Here is a 19,294-nt window from a genome sequence, read left to right as displayed (position 1 = left end):
GGGCCCTCCTGGGCCAGGCCAGCTTGTCTTGAAGGGGGCTCGGGGGGCAGCTGACCCAGGACCCCTCGAAGTGCTGCCGGACAGCGTGGGAGAGTGAGGTGCGGAGCAGACCCAGGGCGGCGCCTAAGTGCCCGTCCACGAGGTGTCAGGCCCGCCCCCAGGCCGGGGGTCTTTCATACCAGCCCTTTGTCCCTGGCCCTGCACCATTTGTTGGGGGCAGCTCTGGGGGGTCATGGTGCACAAGGCAGCCCTGGGAGGCCTCTGGACCCACCGCTCTCAGGACCTCAGGCAAGGTGGGGCAGGGGGTGGCGCTTGGCAGGGACCAAATGGGCCATAGGGCCCTGGGAACTGACACTGGTGCCCTGCAGCCCCTCTGGCACGAGTAGGAGACACTTGCCGAGTGTAGGTGTGTACGGGGAGGTGCCAGAGACCCCGCCACCCCACGCTGACTTTTCTCGCCCAGTGCCCGCGCGGGGATGATGTTTATTTTCTTCTGCTCTTCTGTGCTTTGCTGTAAATTTGCTCTAAGTGAGCGAGAAATGGGCCACTACTCTAGAGCGTGTCACAGCTCCTCAGCCCAAGCCCCCTTCCGCCCTGCCCGTGGGGCCTCCTGGGGCCTGGGTACCAGACTGACCGTACCTCACATCCCACTGGGTGGTGGGCCTGGCCTGCCAGGGAGCATGGTCAGGCCGGCTGCTGGCTGGGCGGGGAGCCTTGCCCAGGTCCTGCTCAGAACTGGGTCCCTCCACTAGGCTCCCAGCCTGGAAAGGCCACTTCCTGCCGCCCTGTCCCCTAGGGACCGCTGGTCCTCTCTCACGCCCTGTGCCCTGGCAGCCCCTGGTGAGGCCCATCTCCCACCGCGCCCCCCTCAGCACCCCACTCGGGGAGGCCCGGGGCTGATGGGGCTTCAAGGGTGTTTATAAGCAGTTCGCACGGCGCTGCTCTCAGCCCTGGCAGGGGCTGGTGGGCTCTGGGCAGGAGTGTGTGCGAGGCCCCTCCCACCGCACTCTGTGGCCCAGTCCGGCCTGCCAGGGACAGCCCTCTCCCCACTCCCGGCACCGGTGCACCAGCCGTCCACTACCTGGTGGCACAGCAGACACCACGGACCACGGCAAGTGTGCGTCCACGGCTGGTGGGAGCAGACGTGCCTGGGGACACACAGTTCAGGACAGACCCCGTGACCTCGCCCCTGCTCAGCTCTGGCTGCGCTGGTGGCAGTCGCTCCCCGGGGAGAGTGATGGGTGGGGGTGGGATTCCTGGGCTCAGAGCTGAGAGCTGGCCTGCTCATGGGCATGGCTCCCAGCACCTGGGAACCGACCCCTCAGCCCTCCAGCTTCCCCCTCCCCAAGTCCCAGTCTTAGAGGAACGGAGGGCGCCAGCTCGCACACCCGCCAAGCCCAGCGAAGGACTGGGGGCGCCTCCCAGGAAAGTGGCCTTTCCTGCCCTCCTTGGGCCTGGGGGGAGGGAACAGGCCGTAGAGGGCGGACCACCAGACCTGGCCTGCCTGGCTTTGGGTCCCGGACCACCACCAGTTCCCTGGGCCAGTCCCGGCTGGCAGCCCACCCCGGAGAGGCAGCCTCATGCCCTGGGGTTGGACGTCACGGTGGACGTTGGCCCCAAGCACCCTCGGAAGCTGTGGCAAGCAGGCATGCAGGTGGACCCCTGGGACAGGGGAGCCAGGAACCTTCCCAGCCCCTCCTGCCCGACTCACCTGGCCCCTCCCACCCAGCCAGGCTCTGGGGGTGGAGGCCCGCCCTGCCCCCAGGCTCCCAGGCTGGATGGGGGCAAGGAGACGGGGCGGGACCAACAAGACCACACTGTCCACCCGTCCAGGGCGCCCATGGCCCCCCACTGGCGTCTGCCCAGACCTGCTGGCAGCCGAGGCTGGGGTCTGCACACGCCCTGCAGGAAGTGGACCTGGCTCAGACACCACCTGCACGCACCCCCTTGTCTGGGGGCTGGCGGGGTAAGGACCCTGCCAGGTCAGCCAAAGTGTGACCGTGAGCAAGCTACTCAGCCCCTCGGAGGCCCCTTCTCCACAACGGGAGGTCAGGGGCTCCGTCCCCCTTTGCGTGGGGAGGGTGATGGCTGTGCGCTCAGCTCCGAGCCCCACAAGGGTAGGGCCGCGGCCACCCACAGCAGGTGGTGAGGCAAGCGTTGCTGGCCGTGAGGTGGACAGGATATGGACAGGGAAGCCCTGGGTGCCAGGCCCTCCTACAGATGGGGACCACAGGACTGGGGGTGGGCAGGTGGCCCAGAACCGGCTTTTCCAGCCGGGAGTGGGGGTGGGGGCCAGGGTGGCAGCAAGACCCGACAGTGGGCAGCGGCCGTGGGAAAACTAGCACCGGTGCTTCCCGAGGGTGGGGCCGGCCCTCACGGACAACAGCACCGGGCGTTTGTCTGCGCAGTGACTCAGCGTGAGCTGGCGGCCCCGCCCAGGCATACACACCACCAGGCCTGGGAAGGCTGGCGGACCCCTTGCGGAGGACCCCACCCCACCCTCCTCCCGCTAGCCGTCCCTCCCACACCTGCTGGTGCTGTCCCCTCGGGTGGCCTGGACAGGGAGAGCCTGGGCCTCTGTGGCAGGCAGCCCAGGGCAGCGGCCGGAGGCTAGACGGCCCGCCTTTTCTCAGCTTCTTCCCCAGCTGGGCCTGGAGTGACCACGGGCCTGACCTGCAGCCTGGGCTCTGCCCTCACTCCTGCCCCAAGAGCCCCTGGACCTGCAACCAGGAGGGCAAAGCCCACAGCGGTCTCCCTGTGCTGGAGGCCAGCCCAGAGTCTGGCCGCGGTCGGTGGGGGGAGGCCCCCAGAGAGGCCCAGGGGAGGGTCCTGCGTGAGGATCAGCCCCGCCCCCCCAGCCCCCCAGCAGAGGCGGCCCCGCCCTCTGGCGCCTGCCCACCCCCCCCGCCACCCCGGGCTGTGATGCTGGAGGCCAAGCAGTGAGGCCACAGGTAAAGCAGGCTCAGTGATGAAAGGCCGTGGGAAGAGGGTGGGGGGGTGGCAGGGCAGGAGCCCTCTCCCCGCCCCAAGCCCGTGGCTCCAGGAGCCCGTGGCCACCGCCTACTACCCACCCCAGGCGCTCTGTCGTCCAGGGCACTGACAGGGCTCACCAGGTGAGGAGGGGGCCCGGAGCCGTCACTTGAGCACCCATCGCGGCCCCCCCTCCCCGTGGACAGGCTCACCCCCCCTCCCGTGACAGGACACCTGCATGTACCCGCCTGGGAGCTGGGTTTCAGCGGGCGCCCGGGCCCCCCACCCCATCTTCTTGCCTCGCTCTGGGAATCCTATGTCCAGACCTGACACCCCGCCAGGCAGCGGTTGTCATGGAGCAGCCCCAGGGTGGCCAATTGCGAGGGCAGGATGGGCCCCACAAGCCCCACCCCACCCTCGGGGACAGTAAGGTCGGTGCGGCTGAGCCCGCTACGTGTCCTCGACCCGGACTCTGCGTGGAAGCGAAAATGGCTTTGCTCCTCTGCCCCTCACACACTCGGTGCCCAGGAGCCGCCAGACCATGCCAGCCCCTGGCACAGGGCAGGCAGCAGGAGTCATCAAGAAGCGTGGACGGGCTTCCTTGGTGGCGCAGTGATTGAGAGTCCGCCTGCCGATGCAGGGGGACACGGGTTTGTGCCCCGGTCCGGGAAGATCCCACATGCTGCGGAGCGGCTGGGCCCGTGAGCCATGGCCGCTGAGCCTGCGCGTCCAGAGCCTGTGCTCCGCAACGGGAGAGGCCACAACAGTGAGAGGCCTGCATACCACAAAAAAAAAAAAAAAAAAGGCATGGACACTGACATGGCCCCAGCATGCCCCAAAATGGGCTGAGGGGGTCAGAGCAACTCTAGGGCCGCCCACCCTGACCCTTTGATGCTGGGCCTGCGTCCCCCACCAATGTTGAACCATCCCAGGGGGCCCAGGTTTGGCTCTGGATTTAGGGAGGACAGCTGGGTGACGGCAGAGGCCTCTAGCATCTTAGGACTTAGAAGAGCCTGCCCAGGGCCCACTTGGAGCCACGTAGTCAGGGAGGGCTCCCAGGAGGTGGTGCGCCCCATGGTCTTGCAAGAAGAGGAAGGGAGGTGTCGTGCGTCTCTGTGGTTTCACAGGTCTGCCCCTGGGCAGACCCAGAGCTGCAAGGAACACAGGGCTGGGGCTGGAGGGACGGAGAGCATCTCCACAGACTCAGCACCTCCTCCGTCCCTAGGCTTGCAACTGTCACCAGTACCTGAAGGTCTCCAAGGATGTAATGAAGCAGCTTGTGTGGCTCAGCGGCCACCCAGAAGGCCCTAGCGGTACAGGTGAGTGTGCCTCGCTCAGGAGAGGGCTCCGTGGAGTCTGTGGGCAGTGGCCCAGCTGCTGCATGCTCCCAGGGCTAACCTCCGGGGACGGCCAGGGAGGTGCCGGTGCCAGGGTGGGGGTGTGGGGGTGGACAGTGCCCAGGGCTGGGACGAGGGCCACGGCCTCTGCTCCCCTCTGTGTGGTGTGCAGGCCACTGGTCCAGGAGACCGGGAAGCTCCAGCACTCAGGGCCCCCAGGATAGTGTCCCCCACTTTCTCTGCCGTGGGCCCTGCTCAGTCACCCTGCCCCACACGTGGAGCGCACCTGCACACGGACGCATATGTGTATCTTGCACATGAAGACACACGCTCACTGGCACATGCGCTCTCACACGTGTGCCCGTGCACACTCGGTCACGTGCGCACAGATGAACGCACGCGGGCAGAGCGCACACGTTCACCTGCGTACACTTGCATCGCTGGCCTTGCCCAGTAGCGGTCTGAACGCAGGTGAGCCTGGGTGCACAGGAAGGAGGGCGAGCCCCGCTGTCCGCCCCCACCAGGGCAGGTCCTATTCAGGGGCCCGGCCTCAGTTTCCTTCCGTGGAGGGCGGGATGGGGTGGCTACAGAGGGCATCTTGGGGCAGCCGAAGGGGTGAGCTTGAGACCGGGGTGCCTCCGGGCCCCTCTGCACAGCTGGTGTTCCTCCAGCTGTTCTCACTGTCCTTCCCGCCTCCCTCGGAGATCTGGGGCCACCCACGTAGTGGTTGCGCTGTCACGACGGCCTGTGTCCGGCCCTGTGCAGCTCTCAGCTCTCCACAGCGTGGCCAGGGCGTGCTGGAGGCTGGGGGGAGGGGCAGGGCACAAGCAGCGCCCCCCACAGGGCCCCCCCCGGCTCCAGCCCCGCCGAGCCCCCGACACCCCACCCAGAGGCTCACACTTGTCCTGGGCAGCACCCTCACGAGCTGGCAGGTAAGGGCTGGGGCCAGACAGGCTGTGGCGGAGCAGGGAGGCCAGACGGAGGTCATGACCTCGCTGGGCTCCACGGGGGCGACAGGGCTGGTTTGGGCGCCTCGTCCATTCAGATCTGGCTGCAGTTAATCTGGAACCATCTGCAAAGAAATGTTTGCCAAGCAAATTACGAGGGTCAACGGGCCTGGGGGACGCTTCTCCCACCTGCTGGCCAGGGCTCCTCGGCCGTCGCCGCCTCCATCCCGCACTGGCCCCTGGCTGCTGCCGGCCTGGCCGTCACACCGTGCCCTCGGTGCGGGTGGGGCCCTCCCGCAGGGTCAGGAGGAGGCCGCCTCCCAGGGTCTCTCCCACACCCTGAGCTCCAGCGGTCCCTTGGGCCCCTGCCCGCCCACCGACCTGGTGCTGGCTGGTTGCGAAACTCCCTCCTTGGCAGTGGGCTTATCTGCTCATCGCCACCGACGGGCCGCCCCCACCCCCCCTGCCCGCCGGTTCTCAGGCCCCCAAGTTCCCTAATCGGCCGATCTTACGCCCAGAACATGGTTCCCAGGGACCTTTGAGCCCCAAGAACCTCCCAAGGTGTGAGTTCCCATGGGCTGGCGCCAAAGCTTCTTGGTCCCCTGCCCTTTGCCCTCTCTGCTGGGGGTGGGGGAAAGGCTGGGCACTTCAAGGTGCCCTGTGGGCGCTGGGGCTGCCAGTCTATCCTTAGAACAGACCCTGACATCCTTGATTGACAGGTGACGAGGCCGCCCAAATCGAGGATGAACGGGAGACAGGTGAGCCCTGGGAGCACCCACCAAGGACACAAGGGGCCCCGGCATCTGGACCCCCCCCAGGATGGGGCAGAGGGGACCACTCTGAGGGGCTGGTCCCTGTGCCCTGGGGGATTGGGGGGCAGTGTCAGGGAGGGCTGGGAAGAGAGAGGGGTCAGTCACCTGTGATCCAGAGGTCCCTGGGTAGGGGAGGCAGGGTGGGGGGGTGGCTAGGGAAATGGAAGGAGGGGCCCCTGGAGAGAGTGGGGTGGGAGCCGCATGCCTAAGGGCGGGGGCTCAGGGTGGCTGCTCCGCCTGTCCAGGCTCAGCCCCAGAGGAGGCCCCTGGGGGCTGCACCTACGAGCCCTCTTGCCGCTGGCTGGAGGAGGAGGACCTGCAGAGCCGCGTGCCGGCCACACTGGGCGACGGCACCCGACTGCAGCTGTCGGGGGTCCCGGCAGGCGTGCTGCGGAGGCCGGGGCTGCGGCATTTCTACTGCTGCACGGGCTGCGGCAAAGTCTTCTGGGAGGGCTCCCACCTGGGCCGAGTCGCCGAGAACTTCCGAGAGGTTCTGGAAGGTGTCCCCGGCTCCCGCGAGCCGAGCAGAGCCCCCAGCCCAGCCAGCAGCCCCTCCTGAGGACTGGGCCCACGGCCCTGTGGCCTGCCTCACCCCTGGGGGCCCAGGCAGCCGGCAATAAAGTGGAAAAGCTGCACGGGTGGTGGCCGTGGACTCCCGCTGCTGGGTACCGTCTCACCCCATAGCCCCGAGCGCGCTCAGTCCCTCGCAGCCGTCCCGGGAAGACGGAGCTTTCCTCGCGGGCAGGAGGCTTGGACCCTGAGCCAAGAACTGCCCGGCGCTCAGCAAGGAGGCATTCGGGAGGCATGCCTGCAGGAGGAAACGGCCTGGGCAGAGGCGCGAGGGCCGCACCGGGGGGGGGCTCCCCAAGTCTGCTGGCGCTCAGCGGGGCTGGAGGGGTGCAGGACGGGTGGCTGGGCCCCATGTGCTGCGTGGTCCACCCACCTTGCTGTGGCGGTACGTGCCGGCCCCTGCACCACTCACTCCCCGCAGCGGGCCCGGGGCCCAGCCGGGCTGCCCTCGAGACCCTCCTGGCGCTTCAGACTCCAGTGAGCGCGGATGGGGGTCCTTCCTAGGCAACAGGCCCCGGCTGGGCCATGTTCCTACAGGGCCTCTTTCCTTCACGCAGGCTCAGGGCTGGGTGGCCTCCTCGCGTGAGCGAGACCAGCAGTCAGCACCGTGTTGGAGGGCCCTGAGCACATGTGCGTTTGAGCCTCCATCCTCCCAACGGCAGGAAGTAGCTGCTGCCGCCCCCACTCCCAAGGGAAACTAAGGCTCAGAGCCAGTGCCAACACCCAGAGGGCCCACAGGGCCGGGCGGTGGAGCCGGGTCGGGGCTCCTGCGAGCAGAGGGCCTGGGCACAGACCCGTCTTGCCCTCGCCTGCCTCCTCCTGGCTCACCCCCAGGAATGCACACCCACCCCGGCTCACATCCCTTTCCTGTCCTTCCTGCCCCGGGGCGGAAACCAGCTCAGATTTGCTGAGGAGCCAGGCGGAAGCCTCCGAGTGGCGGGGCCTGGGGGCGGGGGAGGGTGCCGCCTCTCCCCAGGGCGGGGCACACCTGCAGGCCCGCGGGGCACGGACGGTGCCATGCCGGCCTCTGCCCCGTCCCTCTGTTCCTGACCACACAAGGGTGGCCAATGCCTCTGAGCCCCCCAGGGTGTAGCCCCCTGCTGGGTGCCCGGCACTGACCCACTCAGCTCCCCAGCAACCCAGGGGCCTGCTGGGCCAGGGCGTCGCCCCACAGATGGAGAGAGGAAGGCCATCCCAGGGACGTGGGCTGCGTGCGAGGGCCAGCTCTGCCACCGAGCCAAAGGGGTGGGCAGGGGTGCCAGGGTGAGTGGGCGCCCACCAGGGCGGGGACCCTCTGCGCTGGGGTGCTGCTTCCAAGAGCAGGACCTCCAGCCGCACGTCCTGTCCTGGGACGGCAGCCCCGTCCACACTCCTCCCCCCCGTAGGGTTAAGAGGAAGCAGCCGGGGGTGCCGGCCCCGCTCCCCAGCCCAGCTGCATCCTGGAGACTCTTCTGTGACCCGAGGCCCTGGTGTCGCAGCCGGCCCTGGACAGACAGAGGCCGGAGCCAGGGAGAGGCCAGGACCACAGGCTCAGGGAGACGAGGCCCGTGTCCTTCCAGGCCCGCCAGGCAGGTCCGGCCCCAGCTCCGCTCTGCCCTTCCCCCTGCGCAGCCCTCTAGGGAGAGGAGAGGACAGCTGACTGGGACCTGGTCCTCACGCCACGCCCGCCCCATCCAGCTGGGCTTCCCGCCTCCCCACCCCTCTGCTGCCCAGACTGGCTGCGGCTGTCCGGGGACCCTCCGGGCTCACTCGCTCCCTGCCAGCCCATCCTAGGCCCCAGCCCCCACCCTGGTCCTGGCCCATCGGGAAGTGCCTTCCGTGCCCCGTGACCGCTTCAGGCCCCTTTCTGGGCTAGGGGTCAGACGCCAGGCCGACAGGGTGGGCTGTGGCCCCGGTGCCAGGCCTGCCGCTGCAGCGATTGTCTGCTGCAGTTCCTGCCCCGGGCGTCCTTCCTCCGCTCAGGCCGCCGCTGGCCCGGGGCTGAGTGTTTGTTATTTGATCTCTATCCTCTCGGCCCTTCTACCAGGTGTCTGGGCTGCTGGGAAGAAACACTCTCCTCTTTCCCACGCTCCCCGACACATTTTAATGAATTAGCTGGAAGCCCCGCCCCCACTGCCCGCCTGCGCGCTCACCCTCCCACCCCTGCCGAGCGCTTTAAGGTGGCCACGGGCCTTGGCCCAGCTCTGGCCATCGCCCCTTCCACACTGTCCTCTCCCGGCCGCCCCTCCCAGACCTTCCCAGCCTTGGGGAAGGTCCCCAGAAGGAGGTGCGAGCCCTCTCCAGCCCTGGACTCCATCCCACCATGGCCTTCCAGGGTGTCACCCCTGGGCCAGCTCCCAGGAGGACAGGGGTCCAGGCTTGCAGTCAGGGTTGGGTCTGTCCCCCCAGATCCAGGTTGAGGGCTTCTCCCTCAGAGCCAGTGAGCCCCCTGCCTGTTTGTGGAAGTGACCACACCACCAAGGAATGCCACGCACATGGGAGGGGCTTCTCTGAGCCCCAGGACTGGGTCTGCAGGGATGAGCCTCCTCCCCCCGCAAGGCATTTGGAACAAACATCCTCCTTTCGGACATGTCCTTCAGCAAACATGGGCAAGTGCTTCCTGGAGCCCGTGCCCCACATGTCCCTCTCCCTGTCCTGTCCTTGAACAGGGCAGCTCCTGGCACATGGGGCGTGGACCCGAGCGACCCCGAGAAAAATTACCCTCAGCCGCGGTGGAGCAGAAGCCACGGGCCTTCCATCGGCTCCCCGTGGACAGGTGGACAGGGTGGCCATCACCCCAGCCCCACAAACGAGCAGCACGTTGAGGGGGAGGCCCAGGTGGTAGCCGGAGCTACACCTGTCTGACCCATGCTGCGAAGCAAGGGTGGGGCGGGCAGCGACCTCAGGCTACGCTCCTGTGGCCACTCCAGCCGCACCGTCCCTGCCAGGGGCACCGAGCTGACGATTTCATGGCTCGAGGTGGCGGCCGCGCGTTCCCACACTGAGCTCACAGGGGCCCTTTGTCTGACGCCCGCCAGGGGTGTCAATGGGACTTTTCTCCCAGGCTCTGCTCTCGGACCCAGTGGGGTCTCCAGATGCTCTTCTCCAGGCCAGGGGGCCTCAGCCCACCTGGGCTGGGGCTTCTCTGTGAACCTACCACCTTCTGGGGACGGCCCTGGGCACAGCCAGGCCCTGGCGGATACACAAAAACCACAGATGTGACTGGAAGGAGGTCCTGCCCTAGACATGTCCTCAGAGATCCCTCCCCTCCATGCTTTTCCAGGGAGCGGCAGGCAGGGGCGGGTTGCCCAACAGGTCATGGCCTTGCACAGGGTCACACCTCCCCACTCCAAGGGTCCCTGCCCAGAGGTGAACGTGGGTCTGGGTGCACAGAGCCCAGGACAGCCTCAGCTGGGCCTCCCTCCGAGCCATGCCTTGACTCTGGTGCTGGGGAGGTGGTCAGTTCAGCAGCCGCTAATCCAGGCCCCCTTACTGCGCCCATGGACACGTCCCCACAGGATGAGTGGGGCAAAGGAGGGGCTCCCAACAGGGGCACCCACGGCCAGGCCAAGCACAGCCCCGGGCTTACCCACCTGCACAGTGGAGAGCTCCTGGGGGTAGGGGGGTGGTTAGGTCTGAACAGAGCAGCTGGACCACCAGCCTCAGGAAGAGAAGAGCTAAGCAAGGGGCTCTGGCGGCCCTCCCCGGCCACTGGAAGGACCCCGAGGGAGTCAGCCAGGGTCAGGCCTGAGGTCTTGCCCAGTGTTTCCTTCGGTTTGGCTGCAACTCTTCCCAGGTCACGGAGCAAGGTGAGGGCTCACCCTGAGTCTCGAGGCCTGGGGGGCATGGGGCAGACACCCACCGAGCTCATCCCCAAACAAGGCCTAACAGGGTGGTCTTCCCTGCCGAGGCCCTGAGCTGCCTCCCCGGGAATTCGCAGCAGCCTCTGAAACAATCCCAGTCCCTGCCCCAGGCCTACTGCTCCGAGATTCATTCCTCCTTAATTTCCAACGACCACGGCAGAGCTCTGGACTGTTCAATCCTATCGAGGAAATGGGGCTGCAGTGTTCGAGTGTCAATAGAAGATGCGTTTACTGTTTGGAAATGAGTCATTTCAGAGTTCTCTTTCAGAGCAGCATTGGCACCTTCCCTGGGGCTGCTCACCTGGCCAGGCCTTACCGGTCCCGTTCGTGCTGATGGGGGTGGCCCAGGAGAGCGCGGCAGGCCCCCACTGAGGAGCCCCACTGCCAAACCGCCCCCAGCCCTGGGCCTCCGCACCTACAGACCTGCTGCTTCTCCGGGCAGGGCGGAAGCCTCAGGGCCTGGCCCCTCGTGCCCCTCAAGTTAGGGAGCAAACTCGGGGTGACCCGGGCCGCCAGGGGAGCCGTCCTCGAGCGGGAGGGCCCCGCGTGGCTGAGGTCACACGCCCGCGCTCTTCATGGGGGTGTCAGCCTCGTGGAAATGCGTCCCGCGGGCCGGGCTTGGCGGGTCTCGTCACCGCGAGCGCCCGGGGTGCTGGGAACGCTGAGGGTCCGTGGCCAGCGCTCCAGGAGAGCAGAGTGAGACCCGGGATCTCCACCCAGGCCCCCCGAGTCTGAAATGCCCGCGAAGACCCACCCAGGGGAGGTCGCCCTCGGGTCCCCTCGGGGTCGCGCTCGGCCCTGGGCCGGGCCTGATCTGTCCTCACAGGGAGCTTGGAATTCCCCGGGTGGCCGGAGGGAGAGTGGGCGGGACGACGGTAGAGACGCGGACTCCCCCCCCAACACACACACACACACACACACACACACACACACACACACACACACACACACACACACACACACACACACACACACACACACACACACACACACACACACACACACACACACACACACACACACACACACACACGGCCACCTGGCTCCCGGCCCCGTGCGGCCGGCGACCAGCGCCCCCTGCCGCGCTGCACAACCCCCCGACACGCCCCCGACACGCCCCGCCCCGGCACCGCCCCCACGCGGGCGCCGCCCAATCGGCGGGCCGCCGGCGCGCGCGTCACGGGCGCCCTATTGTTATGCAAATATAAAGGAGGTAAAAGTCGCCCAGGCGCGGCGGGCGGGTGGGCGAGTGCAGCGGCGCGTGGGGAGGCGCGTGGGGGCCGCGTGGGAGCCGCAGCCGGAGCGAGCAAGGACCGGGAGCGCGCGGCGCCGCCGCCCCGGCCCGGCCGGCCCCGCGAGCGCAGCGCCCGCCCCGGTCGCCCGCCCGCCGGGCGCGGCTGGATGTGGCGGGGGTCCCGCGGCGGCGGCCCCTGGCCCCCATTGCCCGGAGCGCCTAGCGGCGGCGTGCGGGGCCCAGGGGCGCCGCGCCCTCCATGCGCCGCGGCGCGCCCCGAGGCAGCCGGGGGCCCGCGCCGAAGCCGCCGCCCGCGCTGAGCCCCGGCCCGGCCTGCGGCCAGCGCCCGGCGGCAGCATGAGCCAGGCCGAGCTGTCCACCTGCTCGGCGCCGCAGACGCAGCGCATCTTCCAGGAGGCCGTGCGCAAGGGCAACACGCAGGAACTGCAGTCGCTGCTGCAGAACATGACCAACTGCGAGTTCAACGTGAACTCGTTCGGGCCCGAGGGCCAGACGGCGCTGCACCAGTCGGTCATCGACGGCAACCTGGAGCTCGTGAAGCTGCTGGTCAAGTTCGGCGCCGACATCCGCCTGGCCAACCGCGACGGCTGGAGCGCGCTGCACATCGCCGCGTTCGGCGGCCACCAGGACATCGTGCTCTATCTCATCACCAAGGCCAAGTACGCGGGCAGCGGCCGGTGATGCCGGCCCGGACCCCGACCCGCGCGCGGACCCCGCGCGTGTCCTCCCTGCTGTACCTTCCCTCCAACTACCTCGGTGTGCGCCCGGCCCTCGGCGCCCGCGGCCACCACAAGTCCGGCGCGCAAGTCGGTGCCCACGGGAGCCGCGCCCGCCCACCCGCGGCCCGGGGTCGGCGCCCCCCGCGGCCGCCGGGGACCGGCCGGAGCGCTTCCCACGGCCCCGCCCGCCGCCGCGCGGGTGGGGGCAGGGCGCGGGCTCCAGCCCCTTTGAAATTTGAGTCTCGCTACCAGCAAGTTCGGAATCCCGAGACACCGGATCCTCCGCTCAAAATGTTCTCCTGAAGGTGGAAGGACCCGTGGCCGACGCGCGACGGAGACGACGCTCTGCTCTTCCCGGGCTTCTAAACTATTTATCACGTGTGTGCATATTTGTGGGTTTTGTTTGTGCGCCTGAGTTTTCTGTTTGGAAAATATTTCGCGTGGTCAATGTGGTTATGGGGGGGAAGATGCATTTTTTTTTTCTAGTCTTAAAACTAAAAACTTGAGTCTGTCATTTCTTGGTTGCACTGAAATACCGCCCAGCCTGCTGGTTTCCCCGTGCTGCTCCGTCTCCCTCCGGCTTCTCTCCCTCACCTCTCTCCCCTCCTCCCCGCCCTCCCTTTCCTCCTCTCTCTCACACTCACACACACAATTCCGCGTGAGTTTTGGAAGCCCCCGGCCTCCCTCCGCCTTGTCCGGTGAGAGGCCACCATCCCCCAAGCCTGCCGGTTTGCAAAGCTTCCGCGGGAGCCTGGGTGCTCGGGTGTGGCGGTGATGGGGGGGTGGGGGTGGGGATCAAGCCTTTTCTAGTGAGTTCTATTATAGTTAACAGTCGATTGCACACTTTTTTTAAAAAAGTAAATGGATTTGCCACGATTAAATGTCATAACATTTATGACAGAATATAAAATATTAACATATTTTAAGCCAAGTTTTAGGTGTATTTTTTGAATCTTGGTTATAGACCCAATTTTAAAGGGCGTTGTATCCAGCGTTGTGAGGGCAACTGTACCCATATTTATATTTTTATAAAATGCCTATAAGACTGTGAATCTCTTGTGCTAATTGCTGAGTGAGCTGAAGGGCCGCTTTGCCCCTCTTCAGCCTCCCGGAGCTTCAAGGACCCGATTCGAATCCGAAAATCCTGCCACGGGGGAGGGGCCGCCGGGAGGGGCCGCGCGAGGACCTAGGACGAAGGCGGTGCTTCTGCGTCACTTTCTGTCCCGAAAGGCGCCCTTCCTGGTTTCAGAGGTTCCAATTTTCTATGCAACCCCACACCCCTTGTTGTTTTGATCCTGAGAAATAAAAGGGAGGCTGAATTATTCAAATTTAAATGAGGCTTCCCCTGGGTAGAAGTGCTGCTGACCCTTCGTGCAAAAATGGGGAGCACTTGAGGACACAGGTGGGTGGAGGCCCTTTGTGCGTGGCTGGTCAGATTTGGGCAGTCATCTGTGGCTTTTTATAAAACTTTGTGTGAGAAGAATATATTGATAATGTCAGTGAAACAAGCAGACATTGAAACTGAGGCACAGATTACTCCAAAAGGAGTTTTTCTGTATATTTTTTCTAGATGCAAATACCTTTTTTAATTATGTTAATTAATGTTAAGACTTTCTAGGCTTACATGGAAGCTGTGTATGGGTCCCGGTGTGATCACTTTTAACTGGATGAAGTCTGCAGCACATTCCTGAGTGTACGATATAGACTTGTAGCCCAGCGTGAAAAATTTATAAATAAATTTTTCATTGATCTTTTTATATTAAAAAAAAGTTTGTTGGTTCTTCTTGGGCTTGGCACCGGGACGAGGGTCAGGCGGCAACATGCTGTTTGCGGGTGACGGCTGTGCAGCGCTTGGCTTGTTTCCACCTGAAGACAGAGCCTGGTAAGCTGCCTCTTGGCTCAGCTCAAAGGCACCGCAGTGGCCACGCACAGGACTTGTGAGGGCCCGCCTGCCTGCTTCCAGCCATGGGAGTGGGGCACCTGAGGGCGCCCACAACCACTTCCTCTGCTCCCTGGCAAAGGCCTCCACGTGGAAAGTTCTACTTGAAGCTCTTCCCGCCCTTCCCCTTCCCAAAGCCAGCCTGAGATGCCAAGGGTCTTAGGAGGGATCAGGCCCCCCTTAGCAGGGATCAGGCCCCTCTAGCTCCCTGCTACTGTGGGTTTCTGCTGGACCACCTGCTGCACAGAAAGGGTATCTTTTAAATTTTGGGGAACTTCTGATGAGTAAGAGACCCCTTCCTCTGCTCCGGTCCCTGGTGGTGCCTGGGAGATGAGGCAGCCACTCCCCCAGGGCACAGACCCCGAGTTCAACTCTGGGTCCACCCTGGAAGCTTGCATGGGAGAGGGTGCAGGGGAGGACATCCCCCAGGGGCAAGAGTAGCCCGCCCAGAGGAGACGGAAGGAAGAAAGACGGGGGTCTTAGGAGGGATCAGGCCCCCCTTAGGAGACGGAAGGAAGTTCTAACTTTACTGGGACTCGAGAGTTACAAGATAACTTTCTCCTGTAAAGCTCCCAGAGCCCCTGTGAGAAGCCTGAGGGTGGCAGCTTCCCCTCAGGGGGGCGCAGCTACATTTTGTCCCAAGACAGACGCATTGCCCTTACCCTGTTCCTACTTTGCATCTCCAACTCTGTTCTGCCCTGAGGATTTTCCGAGTGAATTTTCAGTTGGTTACACAAGCATTTACTGACCCCCAGCTGGCCCACTAGGTGGACCAGCTCCCTCGTTAGACGGCACAGAGGTGAGTGGAATATTTGATGCAAATGAGGCCCCAGGGCAAGGCCTGACCTGAGCCTTCAGGGGGAGTGGTTGAGGGTGCTGGGGGTGCCTGGCCCCAAAGGAGGAGGTGTTAGAACTTGGACGCTGTTGGGGTATAAGGCCTGGGCACTACCTGGACCCCAGGTGGGCCGGACCTCGTCTCCACTTCCCACCCCAGGCACTCGCGCAGGAGAGGGGGTCAAAGCTATAAACAGATGAGCAGAGGGTGCAGGCTCCCACTCTGGGACCCCTGTCACCTGGGAGTCCCCCCCACCCCGCCTCAGGCAGGTCTTCAGGGGTGGGAACAGCTCTTCGAGTCTTTTTGTGGCCAGGGAGAGAAAGAAGGCGCAGCTGACCCTCCCCGGGGCTGGGCCTCTGGGACCCCTGGAGTGGCTGCCATGGAGAAAGCAGACAGACCAAATGGGCAAGGGCAGGGCCCGCCCCACTCCCCCCCACCTCCCACCACCCCCCCCACCCCCCCGGCCAGGAGTGTTGGCAGCTCCTGTCCAACTGTCCATCTCTCTGACCTGACCCTGGCCGGACGCAGGAAGTGTTTACTGTTGGAAGGGATGCCAGAGGGAGACCAGGAAATGCAGGAAAATGGTCAGCCAGAAAGAGTGATGTCCAAAGCCAGCAGGCGTGGGAGCCAGGACACAGCCGGCCAGAGCGAAGGGCCAAAGCGACGGGTTCGGAGGAGGAGAGGGAAGGGGCTGCCTTCCGGGCTCTGTCCCTCAAAGGCCCTGGCTCAGCGCAGGGAGGCACAGCCCCGGTCGCACACAGGCACAGGGACGCGGCCCTGCAGTTCTGACCTTCGGAAGGCCAAGTACCTCCTGACGTCGCAGTGGAGCCTGCGGAGAGGAGGCCGGCGTCCACCCGGGCCTTGAGGACAGGAAAGGAGGCGCTGCGTGCAACTGGGAAACAAAGCCTGAGGCCGCGGAGCCTGCGGGTGCAGGCCCTGGGAAGTCTGGGAATCACCGACGGCTCCTCTCCTCCCGAGGCCTCCAGCGCAGCCCCTCCCGGGGCTCCGGGGTCTCGGGGAGGCCGCCCTCCCCCACCACTCCGCCTCGGCAGGCCTGGGCTCCCCGCTCGCCGCCAACACGCCCCTCCCTCTGCCCGGCGCATTCTTCTGCTTGGCTGTACGTCGGACTGTCCCTCGGCGCGTCCGTCTGTCGGTCTTTCTTCTCTCGCCCCCTCCAAAGCCGCGGGCCCCATTCATCCTCGAGGCCTCTGCCCTTTCCTGCGAGCGGGTTCCGCTCGGCGAGCAGCTGCTATGCTAATGAGAAGGGGGTGGGGGGCGGCGGGGGATCGGCGGGGGAGGGGGGACGAGGTGGGGGCACCCGCAGGGGGAAACCAGCGTCGGGAGGCCGGGGGCTCGGCAGTGGGGGCCCGACCGAGAGAGGGGAGGGACGGGCGCTCACAGAGGCCCAATCTCTGCATTCAGAACCGGCGGGGGCCACTCGCGGGCGCTGGGAAAGGGCGCCGCCCCCGCCACCCCCGCCCCGCGCACCCACTCGCCGAGCGAGGGGTGCGAGGAGTAGAGACCAGCTGTCATCTCTGTTCTGGGGTCGCGGCCTGGAGGGCGGCTCGTTCCGGAGGCCGCCCACCCCCTCCCCGCCCACCAGACGCCGCTGCGCGTGGGGCTTGGGTGCGCCCCGCGCGGGCTGGGGGTCTGAGCCGGAGACGGAGGGCCGGACACCCCCGCAGCCCCCCGGCCTGGGTGATTGGACGCTGGGGCGGGCGCGTGCTGCCCCCCTCCCGGGGGCGGCGCCCGAGGACCCCGGGCCTCGGCGAGACGGGGGAGGGGCGGAGGCGGCCCGAGCTGGACACGGGGACCCTGACCGCCGCCCACCCGGCGTCCTAGGGGCGACGAGGGATGAGGACGAGGGCCCCCGAAACATGGCTCTCGGAGCCCGGGACGCCCCCCGCCTTGGGCGGGACTCCCACGAACGGGCACGGCGAGCAGCGCCCGATGGCAGGGTTCGGACCCGGGCGAGGACGCCAGCCCAGCACCGCGCGGCGCGGGCTGTGCTGCCACCCTGCGGATGCAGCGAGCACTGCGCCCTGGGGCCCGGGGGCCCGGGCGGCGAGACCCCCGCCCGCCCTTCGCTGAGCGCAGGCGCCCGCACCCCCCACCCCCGCCCACGCCGCCTGCTGCGGACCCGGGCCTACTGGTGGCGCCGCCCCGCACCAGCCTCGCGTGCCTGGAGCCCGCGACCTCGTCTCCTGAAAGGTGGCCGGGGCCCTTGGGGGGTCGGCCGCGGGGCGCCGGGGCCGCGGCGCGAGGGGTTGGGGGTAGGGAGCCGAAGGCCTTTCGGCTGGGGGCGCTCGGGCCCAGCTCGGGCCGAGAAACTGGGTCCGCTTCACGCGGTGGCCGTCCCGTGCGAGGCGGGGCGAAGGTGCGCGCTGCGCAGAGGAAAGCGCCGGAAAGGCTGAGAGCAAGTCAGGTGGGCCCAGGTCTCGCTCGGGCGACCACGGGAGAGAACGTCCAGCAGAGCCTGGTCGGTCTAGGCTACAGTGACAACACCGGCAATCTGTGGGGCTTGGGGGAGGGGACAGGGCCAGAACTGGGGTCACCTTGCAGAAGGGCGGCCACAGAGGCCCGCTGCCCGGCAGGAGGGCCCTGGAGAGGGTGGGCGTGTCCCTGGAAGGGGCAGCTGTGTTGAACCTGTTGACTGGCATTAAACATGCACAACGTAGGAGCCGTGAGCTGAGTTTTCTTCCGGATCTTACCGAGGACTGTAGCCTGGGAGACAGCTTCGCAGTAGCTCTGCGGGGCTGCTCTGAAGAGGTGGGGGAGCGGCCAGGATCTGTGTGGTCTGGGCCAGGGGGTGTGTGCAGCCAAGCACGCATCTCGGTAGAAGGTAACTGCTAGTCACGGGGAAGGGGTATTTCCATTAATGATTTTAGCCTTTTTTTCTGTGTATGGAAAGAGGCAGGAATCCGGTTCACTAAACTTTTTCCTGAAATCTATCTAACTCTCTAAGGGGCCTGTTTTCCCAAATCACAGAGTGCCTCGTCCCGTCTTCCCCCCGAACCCCTTTCAGGGTGCACTGTAGGTCGGCGACGGCAGTGGCCGATGACTTAAGATCTTTGTAGAGCTGGCCAGTGGGCCACATTCTTGGTTTTACAACCCATAGTGGCTCCTGGCTTCTGCAGGCCCCGGAAGTAGAACCAAACCAGGGCCTGGGGAAGTGACCCCGTCACGGTCCTCGTGGAGCGATTGGCCGTGGTGCAGTATTCTCCCATTTGGTCAAAAGGGGAAGGGAGGACATTTCAGGGCCCCGGAGTCACAAAGAGTGGATGGTCAGCAGGACACAGGATGTGTCACAGCCCTGTGGACATGGCCACCATGTGAGTCACTTCAAGACACAGACCACGTCCGTCAGAACCATCAGGGCCAGCAGTGGGGTGCTTCCAGAGCACCCCACAGAGCCTGGAGCCTCAGCAGAGGGTGGCGGGCAAGGCTTTGATGGTCAGGTGAGGCTGGCATTGGAATTGCAGAGTCTGCCAGCGGTCTCCCCACCCCATCCCCCATTCCACAGGAAGTGTCTGTGTTGGGCATAAGCAAGGAAAGGACTTCTCTCTCTGTCTGAACCCTTGGCCGGCTCAGAGGTGGGGCCTGGAGACCAGGTTTACCCCCAGTACGTGTCCCGCCGGTGGATAAAATCCACCTCTGCCTCCTCGTTGGTACCCTATGGACAAGAACCCCCAAGGGAGCCCAACCCAAATTGTCCCATAAACTTTCCAGAGACATATGACAATATACAGAACAGTAGCCTGTAAGCAAGATGGAATGTATTTCTCATCACTGAAGTTAGAACAGGTGGTCCGGGGCTGGTGTGTGGCATTAGGATACAGGCTGTTATTCTGCTGGGTGGACCTTTCATTCACATGGCTCAAAATGGCAGCCCATGTCCAGCCATCAAGTCTACATTCCAGCCAACAGTGAGGAGGAAGAGGTGAACTAGGGCCTGGGCCCCCTCCCTCCAGGACACTTCCTAGAAGTCTGTTTTTGCCAAATCTACTCACATCCCATTGGCTAAAACATAGCCACATGCCCAACCTCATTGCAAGGGAGGCTGGGAAA

General features: G+C 65.5%; 2 protein-coding genes across 5 annotated transcripts in view; both read left to right on the top strand.

The window, feature by feature from the left end:
* The window catches only part of EXD3 (exonuclease 3'-5' domain containing 3), a 77,342-nt gene extending 69,612 nt beyond the window's left edge, over positions 1-7,730 (top strand). For 2 of the 4 annotated variants that reach the window (XM_079927434.1, XM_079927433.1), the window contains 3 exons: positions 4,196-4,289; positions 5,974-6,012; positions 6,312-7,730. In XM_079927434.1, the coding sequence (XP_079783560.1) occupies positions 4,196-4,289; positions 5,974-6,012; positions 6,312-6,625 (447 nt within the window). In that variant the 3' untranslated portion in view covers positions 6,626-7,730. Of the gene's footprint in view, positions 1-4,195; positions 4,290-4,479; positions 5,085-5,735; positions 5,750-5,973; positions 6,013-6,311 lie in introns of those variants that run through there. The other 2 variants (XR_013829176.1, XM_079927435.1) reach the window with 2 other exon arrangements.
* A 3,998-nt stretch (positions 7,731-11,728) lies between these two features.
* NRARP (NOTCH regulated ankyrin repeat protein) lies at positions 11,729-13,209 on the top strand. The gene has a single exon (XM_079926823.1). The coding sequence runs from the start codon at positions 12,070-12,072 to the stop codon at positions 12,412-12,414; it is 345 nt and encodes a 114-aa protein (XP_079782949.1). The 5' UTR covers positions 11,729-12,069; the 3' UTR covers positions 12,415-13,209.
* The last annotated feature ends 6,085 nt before the right edge of the window (positions 13,210-19,294 follow it).

The sequence above is a fragment of the Stenella coeruleoalba genome (genome assembly GCF_951394435.1).
Source record: "Stenella coeruleoalba genome assembly, chromosome: 7".
Classification (NCBI taxonomy): Eukaryota; Metazoa; Chordata; class Mammalia; order Artiodactyla; family Delphinidae; genus Stenella; species Stenella coeruleoalba.
This window is presented reverse-complemented; position numbering and strand designations above follow the sequence as displayed.

Excerpts from the sequence above, each read along its gene's own strand:
- NRARP (XM_079926823.1), top strand. The coding sequence starts at position 12,070 with ATGAGCCAGGCCGAGCTGTCCACCTGCTCGGCGCCGCAGACGCAGCGC.